We start from the raw sequence: 14,802 nt of genomic DNA, 5'->3' as shown, positions 1-14,802 counted from the left end.
ACCACATAAGGAGGTGAAAATACTGTTGCAAGAGGTGTGATTACACTTGTTCAAACCTTAGAACAAATTTCACAGAACTATCACTAAAGGACCAATTACATTAGGCCAAATTGTTATTTTACTTATGTGTCCAGAAAGGTGGAAAGAAATGATGTCAAGGATAATTAGTTCAAAGAGTTGTAATATGTGATTTATAACAAGAAATACAGATTTGGTTTTTATCCAGTTTTTGGCATGAAGCTCCTAAAATCCTTGGAATTTACTAAGTGATGAGAGAAATTAAGGTGTCTTTTGTTGTGTTAATGAGGTGACTTTGGGAAAGCCCTTTGAGGAGGAGAGACTTGCCAGAAATTGAGTTCAACCCCTGATGCTCATGTCAATCATGCCTATGTAAGGAAGCCTCCATAAAAACTTGAAAGGATGAGGTTTGAAGAGGTATGGTTTTCCAGTAGTCATGTACAGATTCAAGAGTTGTACCATAAAGAAGACCGAGTGCCGAAGAGTTGATGCTTTCCAATTGCAGCGCTGGAGAAGACTCTTGAGAGTCCTTTGGACTGCAAGGAGATCAAACCAGTCATTCCTAAGGAAATCAACCCTGAGCATTTATTGGAAGGACTGATGTTGAAGCTGCAACTCCAATATTTTGGCCACCTGATGTGAAGAGCTGATTCATTGGAAAAGACCCTGATGCTGGAAAGATTGAGGGCAACAGGAGAAGCGGGCAGCAGAGGATGAGATGGTTAGGCAGCATTACTGACTCAACAGACATGAGCAAATTCTGAGCAAATTCTGGGAGATGGTGAAGGAGAGGAAAAGCCTGGTATGGTGTGGTCCATGGTGTCACAAAGGGCTGGGCATGACTTACCAACTTAACAACAACAACCTAAAGGGTTGGTGAATTCTTGGAGATTCAGAGACAGCGTGGAAGCTCTGTACCCTTTCCTCACACCTTGCCTGAGCATCTCTTGCACCTGGCTGTTCCTGAGTTATATCCTTTTATAATAAACCAGTGATCTAGTAAGTACAGTGTCTCTCTGAATTCTGTGAGCCTCCTAACAAATTAATTGAACCTAAGGAGGGAGTTTTGGGAACCTCTGATCTATAACTGGTGGGTCAGAAGCCAGGTAACAACCTGGGCTTGTGACTGACATCTGAAGTGGGGGAGTTGGGGGGGCAGTCTTGTAGAACCTGGACTCTTAACCTGTGGAATCTGACAATCTCCAGGTAGATAGTTTCAGAAATGAGTTGAATTGTGGCATACCTACTTGGGGTCAGAGAATTGCCTGGTGATGGTAGAGAAATTCCGTACTCTGTATGAATTAGCATTAGGATCTGGGCACTTTTAAGAGCTAACATGTTTCTATTGTCTTTAAGAACCAACCAACCAAACAGAAAAAACCTAGTTAATTTGGTTTTCCTCATTGCTATTATTTGAAGATGCATTCATAGAAAATAAGTTAGGGTCAATTATAAGCCATCTTTTAAGATCAACCGACAATTTTTACCAATCACTTTTTTTGTTGTTGTCATTATTCAGTTACTAAATCATGTCTGACTCTTTTGAGACCCCATGGACTGTAACCTGTCAGAGTCCTCTGTGCATGTAATTTCCTAGGCAAGAATCCTGTAGTGGGTTGCCATTTCCTCCTTCAGAGGTTCTTCCCAACCCAGGGATTGAACCCACATCTCCTTTGTTGAAGGTGGTTTCTTGACCACTGAGCCACCTGAGAATCCCATCACTTTTATACCAGCAGCTTTAACTATTGATAAAATGGTACCTTTGTTGATGTGTTATGTATCAAAACCATTCTTTCATGCAGATCTAACAAGTTATATAATCAGAGACTCAATATGATTTTCTTAGAACTTAACTTGACAGAAATTGTAAACCAACTTGAGACACTGGTAATAATCATGTTGTTTAAAGAAAATCACATTCAACATTCTATATGCAGCTTTGTAAGTAATTTCATTCCTAATAATTTAATCCTCCTGGATTTCCATCACAGTTGGAAGTTGATGCTGTGACATTGTTTCTTGTTTTATTTTTCTCTTTCTGCATTATTAATAGAGATTTTGTTCTTAAAAATAAGCAACAACTAAAAACATGATTCTTTGTCCTCTCAGATTGCTTTAACAAAACTTCTCTGCTGAAATACAGGGAGTTTTATGATGCCAGCTCTTTTGTCCTAGTTGGCTACAAGTCCAGTATTGTACTGTTTGGATAGGTTGCCTGTCTTTGTGCAATAAGTCCTCTTTGAAGAGGAACTTTAAAATTAAACAATGGTATTTTATTAATTGTTTGACTTGTCCTATTACTTCAGAGATATAATATCTTTGGTTCTCTGTATGTTTCAGTTCTTATATATGGTGAGTCCCCTTTCAGAGCCCCATTCAGTGAAGGTTCCTGGTGCCCTTGCCTCATAGTGTGACTGCACTATGGGGTGGCCCTGACTGCAAGGAACTGCCTTGACTAATGTGTCTACCCCTTTTCCCAGGATATCCCCCAGCAAGCCACTGATAAACGTGGAAGTAAAATGGCCTGTTCTATCTGACCTAATTCAGAGCAACTCTGGAAGGCATTTCAGCCTCAGCATTGCTGGTGGTGCTGGGAATTTGTCCTTGGTCCACAGTCAGCTGGACTTCTCTGCCCAGTACAATTACCATCCCTGGTGGTCTTCTGTTGGGCGGAGATCAAGGCAAATATGCATTTCAAACTCCTAAGGTTGCAACAGTATTGTCTTAACACTCTATAGTCCAGCTTCTTAATAATCTATAGGCAAATATTTAAATAAAAAGAGCGTGTGGGTTGTTTCCACAACATTTGCTACTTAGTGGTTGGCAGCATTAATAGATGAATAGTTTTCACCATGCTATTTCTCTTTTAAAGAATAAATTCTAATGTTCAACCCAGATCTTCAAAATACTTATAAAATCCTTCCAAGAGGAGGCTTGAATCCTTCAGGTATGAATTCAGGGATGACAAAGGAGAAGTAAGCCACTTTCTCCATTCTCTCACATTGAAACTGCCCTGATGACATTGTGATGATCTGTAATAGGTGAAAAGTGAAATTTAGTCATCTTATTTACTGGCACAGAAAAGCAGACAATTACCTCTTCTCTGAATTTAGGATATTTAATAATATTACACAAATAAAGTTGAGGGTTCAAGATCTGACCTGTTGACAAACTCACGTTTTAGGTCTAAATATCAGCTATCTCTCCTCTCAAGTCTAGTGATGATGCTTATCTGGTTAAGATGAAAATGACAATTAACAATATTAATAATGTATTCAATGCAATGTTTGTATAGCACTTTATCATATTACTGTTTTCATCCCTGGAAGATAGTTTCTATGAATCTTGTCACAGAGATGAGGACACTGAAACTTGTTCAAGATCACATAGGACCGACCCTCAGGTCTTCTGACCCATATCTGTTTTTCTTCACTTCAACATCTTATTGCACTAGCAAACCAACATATATGTAAAGAACCTTTTGTCTCTCGGACCTGAGACTTGCAGGTACTCACATATGAGATAAAGAGATAAAAATTATGAATGAAATTGTTCACAAATTTGCGCTTATTTCAATAAGAGCAAATTATTGTACAATCCCACAGATGAACAAACTAAGGCCAAGGTAATATTCTAATTTATTGAACCCTGATAAAAACCATTTTGGGTGACAGATGCCACATCAGTGAAAGCTTTCTCTGAATTTCAATTTCAGGTTTGTTTTTTTTTTTTTTTTACTTTTTGTGTGCCACTTTTAATCACTTAAAAATCAGTTCAGTTGCTCAGTCATGTCTGACTCTTTGTGACCCCATGAATCGCAGCACGCCAGTCCTCCCTGTCCATCACCAACTCCCGGAGTTCACTCAGACTTGCGTCCATTGAGTCAGTGATGCCATCTAGCCATCTCATCCTCGGTCGTCCCCTTCTCCTCCTGCCCCCAATCTCTCCCAGCATCAGCGTCTTTTCCAATGAGTCAACTCTTCGCATGAGGTGGCCAAAGTACTGGAGTTTCAGCTTTAGCATCATTCCTTCCCAAGAAATCCCAGGGTTGATCTCCTTCAGAATGGACTGGTTGGATCTCCTTGCAGTCCCAGGAACTCTCAAGAGTCTTCTCCAACACCACAGTTCAAAAGCATCAATTCTTCGGCACTCAGCCTTCTTCGCAGTCCAACCCTCAAATCCATACATGACTGCTGGAAAAACCATAGCCTTGACTAGATGGACCTTAGTCAGCAAAGTAACGTCTCTGCTTTTGAATATACTATCTAGGTTGCTCATAACTTTTCTTCCAAGGAGTAAGCGTCTCTTAATTTCATGGCTGCAGTCACCATCTGTAGTGATTTTGGAGCCCCAAATAATAAAGTCTGACACTGTTTCCACTCTTTCCCCATCTCTTTCCCATGAAGTGATGGGACCGGATGCCATGATCTTCGTTTTCTGAATGTTGAGCTTTAAGCCAACTTTTTCACTCTCTTCTTTCACTTTCATCAAGAGGTTTTTTAGTTCCTCTTCTCTTTCTGCCATAAGGGTGGTGTCATCTGCATATCTGAGGTTATTGATATTTCTCCCGGCAATCTTGATTCCAGCTTGTGTTTCTTCCAGTCCAGCATTTCTCATGATGTACTCTGCATAGAAGTTAAATAAGCAGGGTGACAATATACAGCCTTGACGTACTCCTTTTCCTATTTGGAACCAGTCTGTTGTTCCATGTCCAGTTCTAACTGTTGCTTCCTGGCCTGCATACAGATTTCTCAAGAGGCAGGTCAGGTGGTCTGGTATTCCCATCTCTTTCAGAATTTTTCACAGTTTATTGAGATCCACACAGTCAAAGGCTTTGGCATGGTCAATAAAGCAGAAATAGATGTTTTTCTGGAACTCTCTTGCTTTTTCCATGATCTAGCGGATGTAGGCAATTTGATCTCTGGTTCCTCTGACTTTTCTAAAATCAGCTTGAACATCAGGGAGTTCATGGTTCACATATTGCTGAAGCCTGGCTTGGAGAATTTTGAGCATTACTTTACTAGCATGTGAGATGAGTGCAATTTTGTGGTAGTTTGAGCATTCTTTGGCATTGCCTTTCTTTGGAATTGGAATGAAAACTGACCTTTTCCAGTCCTGTGACCCCTGCTGCGTTTTCCAAATTTGTTGGCATATTGAGTGCAGCACTTTCACAGCATCATCTTTCAGGATTTGAAATAGCTCTTTTAAAAATAAGGATATATTTTTATGTATCTTATGTTTTCCTTGACTGAGAGGTGTCTGAGGTCAGAAAGGTCTCACTTCTGTTTATATCAGCAGTGTCTCTTGTAAGTCTTACATTTATTTATTCAGAACATATTCATTGAACTCCATATGTGCCAAGCACCGTGATAGGTAGTGAGAAGTATGGTGGTTAGTGTGAAAGCCAAGATTCTGTAGTCATGGAACTTAGAGTCTAAGGTGAAAAAAAGAAAAGATAACAATTAAAAGAATATACAATTGTTGTGGTTGCTACAGTCAAAGGTGATGTGGAAGACTGCAGGCCTCAGGAAAATTTTCCTGAGAATATACATTCACAGAGGCTATTGGAAAGATTTGGGGATGGACTAGTTAAATACTAAAGTTTAAATCATTTCTGTAATCTGCATGAGTTCTAAGTATTTTAACTTTGTTCTTAATGCTCAATAGAAGGACTCCATTTGTGTAGCTATTGATTCGGTTTATAAGGGGTGACCTGCTGGGTCTTTTGAATGTCTTTAAATTTACTTTATCTTATTCATCAGTCATGGATATCCATGAAACCATTAAGTCACAAGTATAGTCAGTCGTGGATGAGCAAGATGATGGAAAAAGTCTCGGAGTCACACAGATGTGGCTTTGAAACTGGGTTTCAAACTCTTGCCAGCTGTTGACACCCCTATTTCTCAGTTTCCTCATCAGAATTGTGGTGATCATACCAAGGTTCGAGTCCTTTCCCTAGGACTACGGAGGTACAGAAGGCATGAGACTGGGAAGGAGTGCTCAAGTGTGTTGGAGAGTGCATGTAAAACGCTCAGCTCAACAAATGATCTTTTAATTATCACTAAATAATCAAAGGGAAAACATTTACACAGGTGAGGAAATCAGACAGGGAATTTGAGAAAGCAGCCAATTATAAATTCTTCCGTACAACAGTCTTTCCCTAAGTGCTAAGCTTTAAAAATTATTTCTTGCTAAACTGGGGACACCTGCAGAACAGGGAATTTGGAGTCCCTGGAATTGTACACAATCAGTCTTCCAGAGTGGGGTATGAAGAAATAGATGGAGTAGACATGCTTTGATGCAGGAGAGCTCCTCTTCCACACTTTAGGAATCTAGATCAAGTCAGAGAATCTCTTTTAAAATTGAAACAATTGATAATGGATATGGGAAAACACATCTTTGATAAAGCCAGAATGTTTGACTAAATTTTAGTGTATTTTAACCAAACACTAACAGTGTATGACGGCTTCTCTTTATATAGTTTTAAATAGTCATGATTATTTGAGGCGGTGATTTACTGTCATTTGTTACTGCAGTTGATTTGACTTTATGCAATATTTTCTTAGCAGTAGATCATTTTACATTCTTATCTGGCTTTTCTGATGTGTACATCTTGTCATTCAGTTATAAGACTGTTGCAGGCAGAATGGAGACAGAAAGTCCTTAGCTCTAGAAACATAATAGACCATGGGTACTTATGAATGGACTCTGTGGCTTTTTGACTGATGTGGAGATATATGTTGTGAATGAGTTTCAAGGCTAAGAAAAGGAATATTAATTTTCTAACACCAATTATTTGAGAGTAATATATTCCACAATAAAATGTCCATAAAGCACCAAACAGCATAATGCCTTTGGGGTGCACGTTCTTGGTAAGGATTTGCTCAGCTGAAATAAATTACTTGTGCAGTTCCTCTTTCAAGAAAGATACAAATTGACCAGGCTCACAAACAAAAGGTGAGGTGAAGGAATAAAAAATATAGACTAATGTAAAATTCCTACTTGACTAATTTTGAACGAACAGAAGTGTTCAATGAATCTGTAGTAAATGACTAAATCAATGAATTCAGACTAAACCATAAGTCTGGATTGCCTGTTTGCCTCATCTGAAAAAATCATAATTAAAATTTTCTGGCCTTCATTTCTTCTGATTATGGAGTCAGAGTTAATCCCAGAATGATACTTAAGATAGGGCATGTTTTTAATGGGATCCTTAAGTAATTAGAACAATTTTCTTAAAAGCGCAGTCATGTTTTGAAACAGCTATTGTTCCCCAGAGAGTGTTACAGTTTGGATCTTACATTTCTATGGTTACCTCATGTTTCCACTCACCACAGTTCTTCATTTGATTTTTATACCCATTATGCAGTTTTCAAGTAACCCCTAGACTTTGCCCCAAAAGTTTTCTCCTGAAAATATGTAATCACTCCTTTCCAGTCTCATTCACTAGCTCCCTTCTGGCTGGTGGGTTTTCAGAACTCTGTCTTTCACCTTTTCCGGTTATTGATTTAAATATTCTCTTTGACTGATCACTTCATTCCCAACACTTCAGTTACTACTGTGTCTGCATCTAACAACATTGTGGTTACAACTCCCTTCTTTCGCCTTCACTCCAGACTCATTGTCTCCATTTCAGTGTTCCATGGGTACTTCGAAAACCGCTGGGTTCTGAATCAAACTCATCAAGTCTGCCCCTCCTGTATTTCCTACTTGTTTAATGATGTCATCACAGAAAAGTGAAAACGTGAAAGTTGAAGTCGCTCAGTTGTATCCGACTCTTTGCGACCCCATGGACTGTAACCCACCAGGTTCCTCCATCCATGGAATTTTCCAGGCAAGAGGACTGGAGTGGGGTGCCATTTCCTTTTCCAGGGCATCTTCCTGACCCAGCAATCGAACCCGGGTCTCCCACATTGCAAGCAGATGCTGTACCGTCTGAGCCACCAGGGAAGCCCTGCAGAAACCAGTCACAGAGGCCCAAATCTTAGAGTTGTGCTTAGTGGTTTCCCACCACTGCACTACCTCGATCAAATTAATACAACCTAAATATTCGGTTGGCCAAAAACATTTGCTCGGGATTTTCTGTAAGATGTTATGGGGAAACCCAGATGAAATTTTTTGCCAACCCAGTGTATACAATTTTTATTTGCCAGTCATGTTTCAGTAAAGGAGGGAAGAATGTTACAAAGTCCACTGATTCTAATTCCTATTTTCACTGTCCACCTGTCTCTGGTGACTCAGACAGTAAAGAGTCTGCCTGCAATGCAGGAGACCCAGGTGTGATCCCTAGGTTGGGAAGATCCCCTGGAGAAGGTAATGGCAATCCACTCCACTATTCTTGCCCAGAGAATTCTGTGGAAGGAGGAGCCTGGCAAGCTATACAGTTCTTGGGGTTGCAAAGTGTTGGACACCGCTGAGCACTCATACACCTGCCCTTCCTCAGTACTGATGGGATCACCCTCGTCATCATCGCCTGTTGCCTGTCCTAGTAACTTCCTAACTGGGATCCTGGCCTCCTATTCTTTCCATTCCAGGTTGCCCTCTTATATCACTTAGTGGTCCTCATTCATTTTTCTTCCATGAAACGCCGTGGTCATAGAAAAGACATACTCCTGTGGGCTACTGAAAATTGGGCACCTTCATTACTCATAATCTTGCACAGGTCTTGAATGACATGCATGACCTGGATCCCATCTACCTCTCATCTTTGTCTCATACTTCTCTCCCCTTCATTCATCAGCTCCACTGGTTCTTTCCTGCCTTTTTCCACTCGATTCTCACCCCTTCTCTTTTCTTTCTGACCTTAATGGAGAAATACCAAATTTAGGGACACTTTTCATCAATATAAATTAAATGTCCTTGCTCTTCCTCGTAGGGCATGCCATAACTTATATACTCCTTTGGTGGTTTGTTTTGTGTTAAGCCTGTTTCATGCATAACATTTCTAAACTCTGGTAAGAGTTTTATTCACCATTATAATATGGTTTTATTCACCATTAAAATATGTCCATTTTATTCACCATTATAAATCCATATCTCCTGCATGGTGTCTGACAGATAGTGAAAGTGTTAATCCCTCAGTCATGTCTGACTCTTTGCAACCCCATGGACTGTAGCCCATCAGGCTCCTCTGTCCATGGAATTCTCTAGGCAAGAATACTGAAGTGGGTAGCCATTCCCTTCTCCACATGATCTTCCCAACCCAGGGATCGAACCCAGGTCTCCCGCATTGCAGGCAGGCTCTTTACCATCTGAGCCACCAGGGAAGCCCCATAAATATTTACTAAAGGAATGAATCAATCATCACAACTATTTTGGACATATCAGTAGGCTGACTACTTACAGGCTCAGTCTGTGGCTTATAGGCAATTCTCAGCACTGAAGAGCAGAGTGTAGGGTTAGTGAGGGTACTGCTGTTGCAAGGATAATTTTAGCAGTGTTCTAACTTATACGAAGAATAACCTTCAGTACTGTGGCACTGTTAATCATACGGCATTGTCACATATATTAAATCAGATCACAACACACTGGACACCCATTGTGTGGCTACCACATGGTTCCTTTTTGTTTGGCTACCTGAAGTTTCTTACTAAAACACATAGCTCATCATGTAATTCTCCTGCTTATGAACTTTCTGTGGGTTCCTAGCCTTTTCAATATAAAACCCAAATTATTTGGCCTGTCTAACAAAGTCATTGTCAAGCTGGACCTGTCTATTCTTTCCAACGTCAACCCCAGCCAGTCATGATCCAACAAGGTTCTTTCATACCTTGGCTTCTACCAGAAATGTCCCAGTTTTGCCCCTGTGCTTATGTATATTTGCCATTTAAAATCCAGTTCTCTCAAGCACTTGAGTACCTCCCTCCTCTGTGTTCCCAAAGTGTGGTATACTTTCTTCATCCTAAAATCATTACATGCTCCATGATAATTTATTGGAATGCCCCTTTCCCAGACTAGCCAGCAACTGCTGGGTTAGACTGGGCATTTCCAGTGTCCAGCCGGATGCATGGCATATAATGGCACCCTGCAATGTTTGGGTAATTGAATGCATTGTCAATTGTGTGGAAGTAAAAATACCTTGCTTGTTGAAGCCATGCTGTAAATAAATGGTGATTTTCTTCTCAAGTGACTCAAAAAGTATGTTCAAACCATAGTGCAACTGAAACATCTTGCTGATGTAATTTTTTCTCTTTGTATTAGAATATGTTACCTCGACACCACTACATCAGAGGAAAACTTCTTTTCCTCCTATCCCAGCCCATCAGCAAAGGGCAGAGATATTTTCTACATTTTTCTTTTTGGCCTCTCATTGCCTTAAGATGAGAAACCAAAAGAAGTGTTCTTCCTTTTTTGTTCTGTGAGTTGGATGGTTCAGTTCAGTCGCTCAGTCGTGTCCAGCTCTTTGAGACCCCATGGACTGAAGCACACCAGGCTTCCCTGTCCTTCACCAACTCCTGGAGCTTGCTCAAACTCATGTCCATTGAGTCAGTGATGCCATCCAACTATCTCATCCTCTGTTGTCCCCTTCTCCTCCTGCCTTCAATGTTTCCCAGCATCAGGGTCTTTTGAAATGTTTAGTTCTTTGCATCAGGTGGCCAAAGTATTGGAGCTTCAGCTTCAGCATCAGTCCTTCCAATGAATATTCAGGACTGATTTCCTTTAGGATGGACTGGTTGGATCTCCTTGCTATTCAAGGGACTCACAAGAATCTTCTTCAACACCACAGTTCAAAAGCATCAATTCTTCGGTGCTCAGCTTTCATTATAGTCCAGCTCTCACATTTATACATGACAACTAGAAAAACCATAGCTTTGACTAGACAGACCTTTGTTGGCAAAGTAATGTCTCTGCTTTTCAATACTCGGTCTGGGTTGGTCATAGCTTTTCTTCCAAGGAGCAAGCATCATTTCATGGCTGCAGTCACCATCTGCAGTGATTTTGGAGCCCCCCAAAATAAAGTCTCTCACTGTTTCCATTGTTTCCCCATCTATTTGCCATGAGTTGGATGGAATTTCTGCCATTTTGATTTTCATGGTGGAGAAATATGTCAACTGAGTGCTTGTGTCTTTGAAACTTGACTTGTGTCTCAAATAATCTTGAAGACCACTTGTCTCGTAACATATTATGTTTTTGCGTAAGTTTCTTGCTACAATACTATGAGCTAAAAAAAGGAAATTAACTTTAAAAGAGGTCTACTGATAAATGTGAGTTTGATCCCTGGGTTAGGAAGGTCCTCTGGAGTAGGAAATGGCAACCCATTCCAGTATTCTTGCTTGAAAAATTCCATGGACAGTGGAGCCTTGTGCGTCCATGGTGTCGCAAAATAAGTTAGCAAAAGGACCTTCCTATATTTATCACAGGAAGTCTCACCTAAAAGACATATTCATACCCTTTTTTTAAAAATTTTATTTATTTATTTATTTTTAATTTTTACTTTACAATTCTGTATTGGTTTTGGCATAGATTGACATGAAAGCATTTGTCCTTGGACTTATGTTAAATGAATTAAAACAGCCTTTCTTTCCACTCTTTCTCTCCTATCCTACATCTTGTGCACTTTGATTTTTTTTTAAAGGACAGTCACAAAAATAATGTTTAAACTTGAAAACAAAAACCTGATGTGTGATTAAGTCATTGATGTCATTCATTTGAGATATATATATATATTAGGATGCAAAACATCCTGATTGCTTTTAAATAGGTGAGAATGACAGATATTTTGAGAAACAATATCCATTACTGAGTCATGTGTTTCTATAAAGTAGCTAACCTCATTAAGTGTGTTAAGTAAATGTCTTTTCTGAATCACTTCCTCTCTCTCTCTTTAAATAGGTGGTGTTTGCATTGCTCAATCACAGAAAATTCCACGTGAACCAAGACCTGGAGAATTTGAAAAAATTATCAAGCGCCTGCTAGAAACACCTAATGCTCGGGCAGTGATTATGTTTGCTAATGAAGATGACATCAGGTACTGATTGATATTCTTCCTCATTTAGGATCATATTTGCACCTCACATCCTTTTTCTAATATATTTCATGTTCAATGTAGAATCTTGTAAGATTTCACAAGAATTGTAGCATTCTTATGCAAGTACAGACTGCTTTCTGCTACATAGAAACAGCAGCCTTCTGGTTTCTCAATCTGAAATGTTTATTGAGTAAAATGCAGGGACTGAAAAGAAATAAGACAAACAATGATGACAGACAGAATAATGTGGATGAGGTTAAGAATAAGGCTAATTATCATGCACTGGACTTAAAGTCTCCAATTTATTTCTTTTAGGAGATGTTAAAACTTAGGCAGTTAGAATGATTGGCTTGTTTAATGGTGACCTAGTGAGTATTGATGACTTGATATAGCAGGTCTTGTAACATTCATATGTGTAGAGTTTCTTGGTAAATGTGATGTGTTTTATTTGTTCTTATTCTCATAGGAGGATATTGGAAGCAGCAAAAAAATTAAACCAAAGTGGGCATTTTCTCTGGATTGGCTCTGATAGTTGGGGATCCAAAATAGCACCCGTTTATCAGCAGGAGGAGATTGCAGAAGGGGCTGTGACAATTTTACCCAAAAGAGCATCAGTTGATGGTAAGGATGCACCATAGACAATGTGTTTCATTCTAACTGAATCTAAACCCAAAAGCAAAATCAGAGTATCAGCATATGATGAAATGCATCCATTATTTTATGACTCTGGATAAAATTTGTAGCACTGATGGCAGAATTACCAAGACAGCAGCTGTTTAAGTTAGCACATTATATATTTTTTTAATTAGACAAGATATCCACAAGACATTTTTTTAAGGAGCACTGTTGTTGGCCTTAGATATCTCCATGATTTTAGCAGTTGTCCTCTAAGTTTGCAAATATCCATGGACATACACAACAGTTATAGCATTGTTGGAAGGATAGTGTTTGCTTTATAGCAAATGGAGGCATGATGCTGGTTTGACTCTATGGATAAATGAATGGCAACAGAAGATATGGCGCATCCTTGAAAAGCAGTCTGTCTCCCAAATATCTTTTCCAGTGATCTTGACAGTGACTAAAATTCCTAGCTTTGCCATTATTTGTTGGAACAAGGCATTATTTCCAGTTTTAATCTCATGTGTATCAATCAAAGCTCAATTGGAAATTGAAAGAAATATTAAAATCAGAGAAGTAGTCAGTTGACAAATGTTTGCTATATTGGAGGTTTTGTTTTGGTTTTTAATGTATGCTGTTCAAAAGATCATTTCATCAATGGTGTAAGAGTATATATATTAAAGTGAGAATAATGACAAAGTAAGGGCTTCTCTGGTAGCTTGAGGGTAAAAAGTCTGCATGTCAGTGGAGAAGATGCAAGTTTGATCCCTGGGTCTGGAAGATCCCCTGAAGAAGGAAATGACAACCCATTCCAGTATTCTTCCTTCAATGAAGTGGTTACCTGACCAGACTGACACTTTAGCTTATTACCTAGGACTCCAGGAGATTGGGTGCTTTCCAAGTGGCTCACTGATAAAGAATCCGCCTGCCAAGCAGGAGATATGGGTTCAGTCCTTGGGTTGGGAAGATCCCCTGGAGAAGGAAATGGTAACCCATTTAAGTATTCTTGCCTGGGAAGTCCCACTGACAGAGGAGCTTGGCAGGCTACAGTCCCTGTGGTTGCAAAGAGTTGGATACGAATTAGCATCTAAAAAACCAGAAGGTTACATTAGTAGTGATTAGTTTACTGAGTTAGCTGAAAAGGGAACATCCAGATCAGATAAATCTTCAGGTGAGTAGAAGCACAGAAACCCAGAACATAGACCCCCTACTAGGGGAAAGAGAAGAGAAAAAGTCTGAGTTCGTTCTAAATATTCAGCATGAGGTCCCTGGTTGCTGCCACTGGGAGACATAGAGGAGAGGAAGAAGTGGTGAGGATGACTCCCAATCTGCTGTGCATGCCTGAACGGTGAATGGTGGGAGTAGAGATGCTGCCCTTTGTTCTCCATTGATTCTTGCCACAGGGATAGCCTTATTTCTGGGTTATTGGTCCTCCCCCATTTGTTATGTATATTTTTTCATGCAATGATCACAATATAATATAATATATATTTAAATTTCTGATAGTACTTGGTTTTGATTTTGAAAAAAATATTTTCATACCTTTCTTCTTTAAAATAGGGTTTGATCGATACTTTAGAAGCCGAACTCTTGCCAATAATCGAAGAAACGTATGGTTCGCAGAGTTCTGGGAGGAGAATTTTGGATGCAAGTTGGGATCACATGGAAAAAGGAACAGTCATATAAAGAAATGTACAGGTAACCATTTAAATGTTTTCCTTGGAGCATTTGTGTTTGTCATTACCTGAGAAATGAAGCTTTTCTATGTGGGTAGTAATGACAACATCCTCTACCTCCTTGTATCTCTTGTTATAGTTTCTCAGCAGGGCCGAGCTTCCATTGATCATTCAACAAACTTAAACTTGCACATTGGTTCTTGCAATCAATGAACAAGTATTTATTGAACATGTGCCGTGTGTTCAGTGCTGGAGTATTTCAGTTCTGTTTTTTTTTTTTTAATTATGGGTATCTACTTTAGACAAAGTACTTTATTAGGTTTGGTAGGATATTGACAAACAAGACATGAGTTTGTTCGCCAGGAGTTCAAAATATTGTGAGGATGACAGATCATAACAAAATGTGCTTACAGTGCTTTTCAACTATTGTAATCCATGTCCCCCAGATCCTGCATTGCTCTAGCAGCTATGGTTTTTTGATGCTCTACTTTCTGTACTTTGTATATAAAAATAACAGTGATA

The 14,802-nt window shown here is 39.4% G+C and overlaps 1 protein-coding gene across 1 annotated transcript in view; it reads left to right on the top strand.

The window, feature by feature from the left end:
* GRM8 (glutamate metabotropic receptor 8) overlaps positions 1 to 14,802 on the top strand; it is an 866,927-nt gene that overhangs the window by 348,256 nt on the left and 503,869 nt on the right. The window contains exons 3-5 of the mRNA XM_040259569.1: positions 11,851 to 11,986; positions 12,453 to 12,607; positions 14,165 to 14,302. Of these exons, the coding sequence (XP_040115503.1) occupies positions 11,851 to 11,986; positions 12,453 to 12,607; positions 14,165 to 14,302 (429 nt within the window). The remainder of the gene's footprint in view (positions 1 to 11,850; positions 11,987 to 12,452; positions 12,608 to 14,164; positions 14,303 to 14,802) is intronic.

The sequence above is a fragment of the Oryx dammah genome, unplaced genomic scaffold (assembly GCF_014754425.2).
Source record: "Oryx dammah isolate SB20612 unplaced genomic scaffold, SCBI_Odam_1.1 HiC_scaffold_18, whole genome shotgun sequence".
Lineage (NCBI taxonomy): Eukaryota > Metazoa > Chordata > Mammalia > Artiodactyla > Bovidae > Oryx > Oryx dammah.
This window is presented reverse-complemented; position numbering and strand designations above follow the sequence as displayed.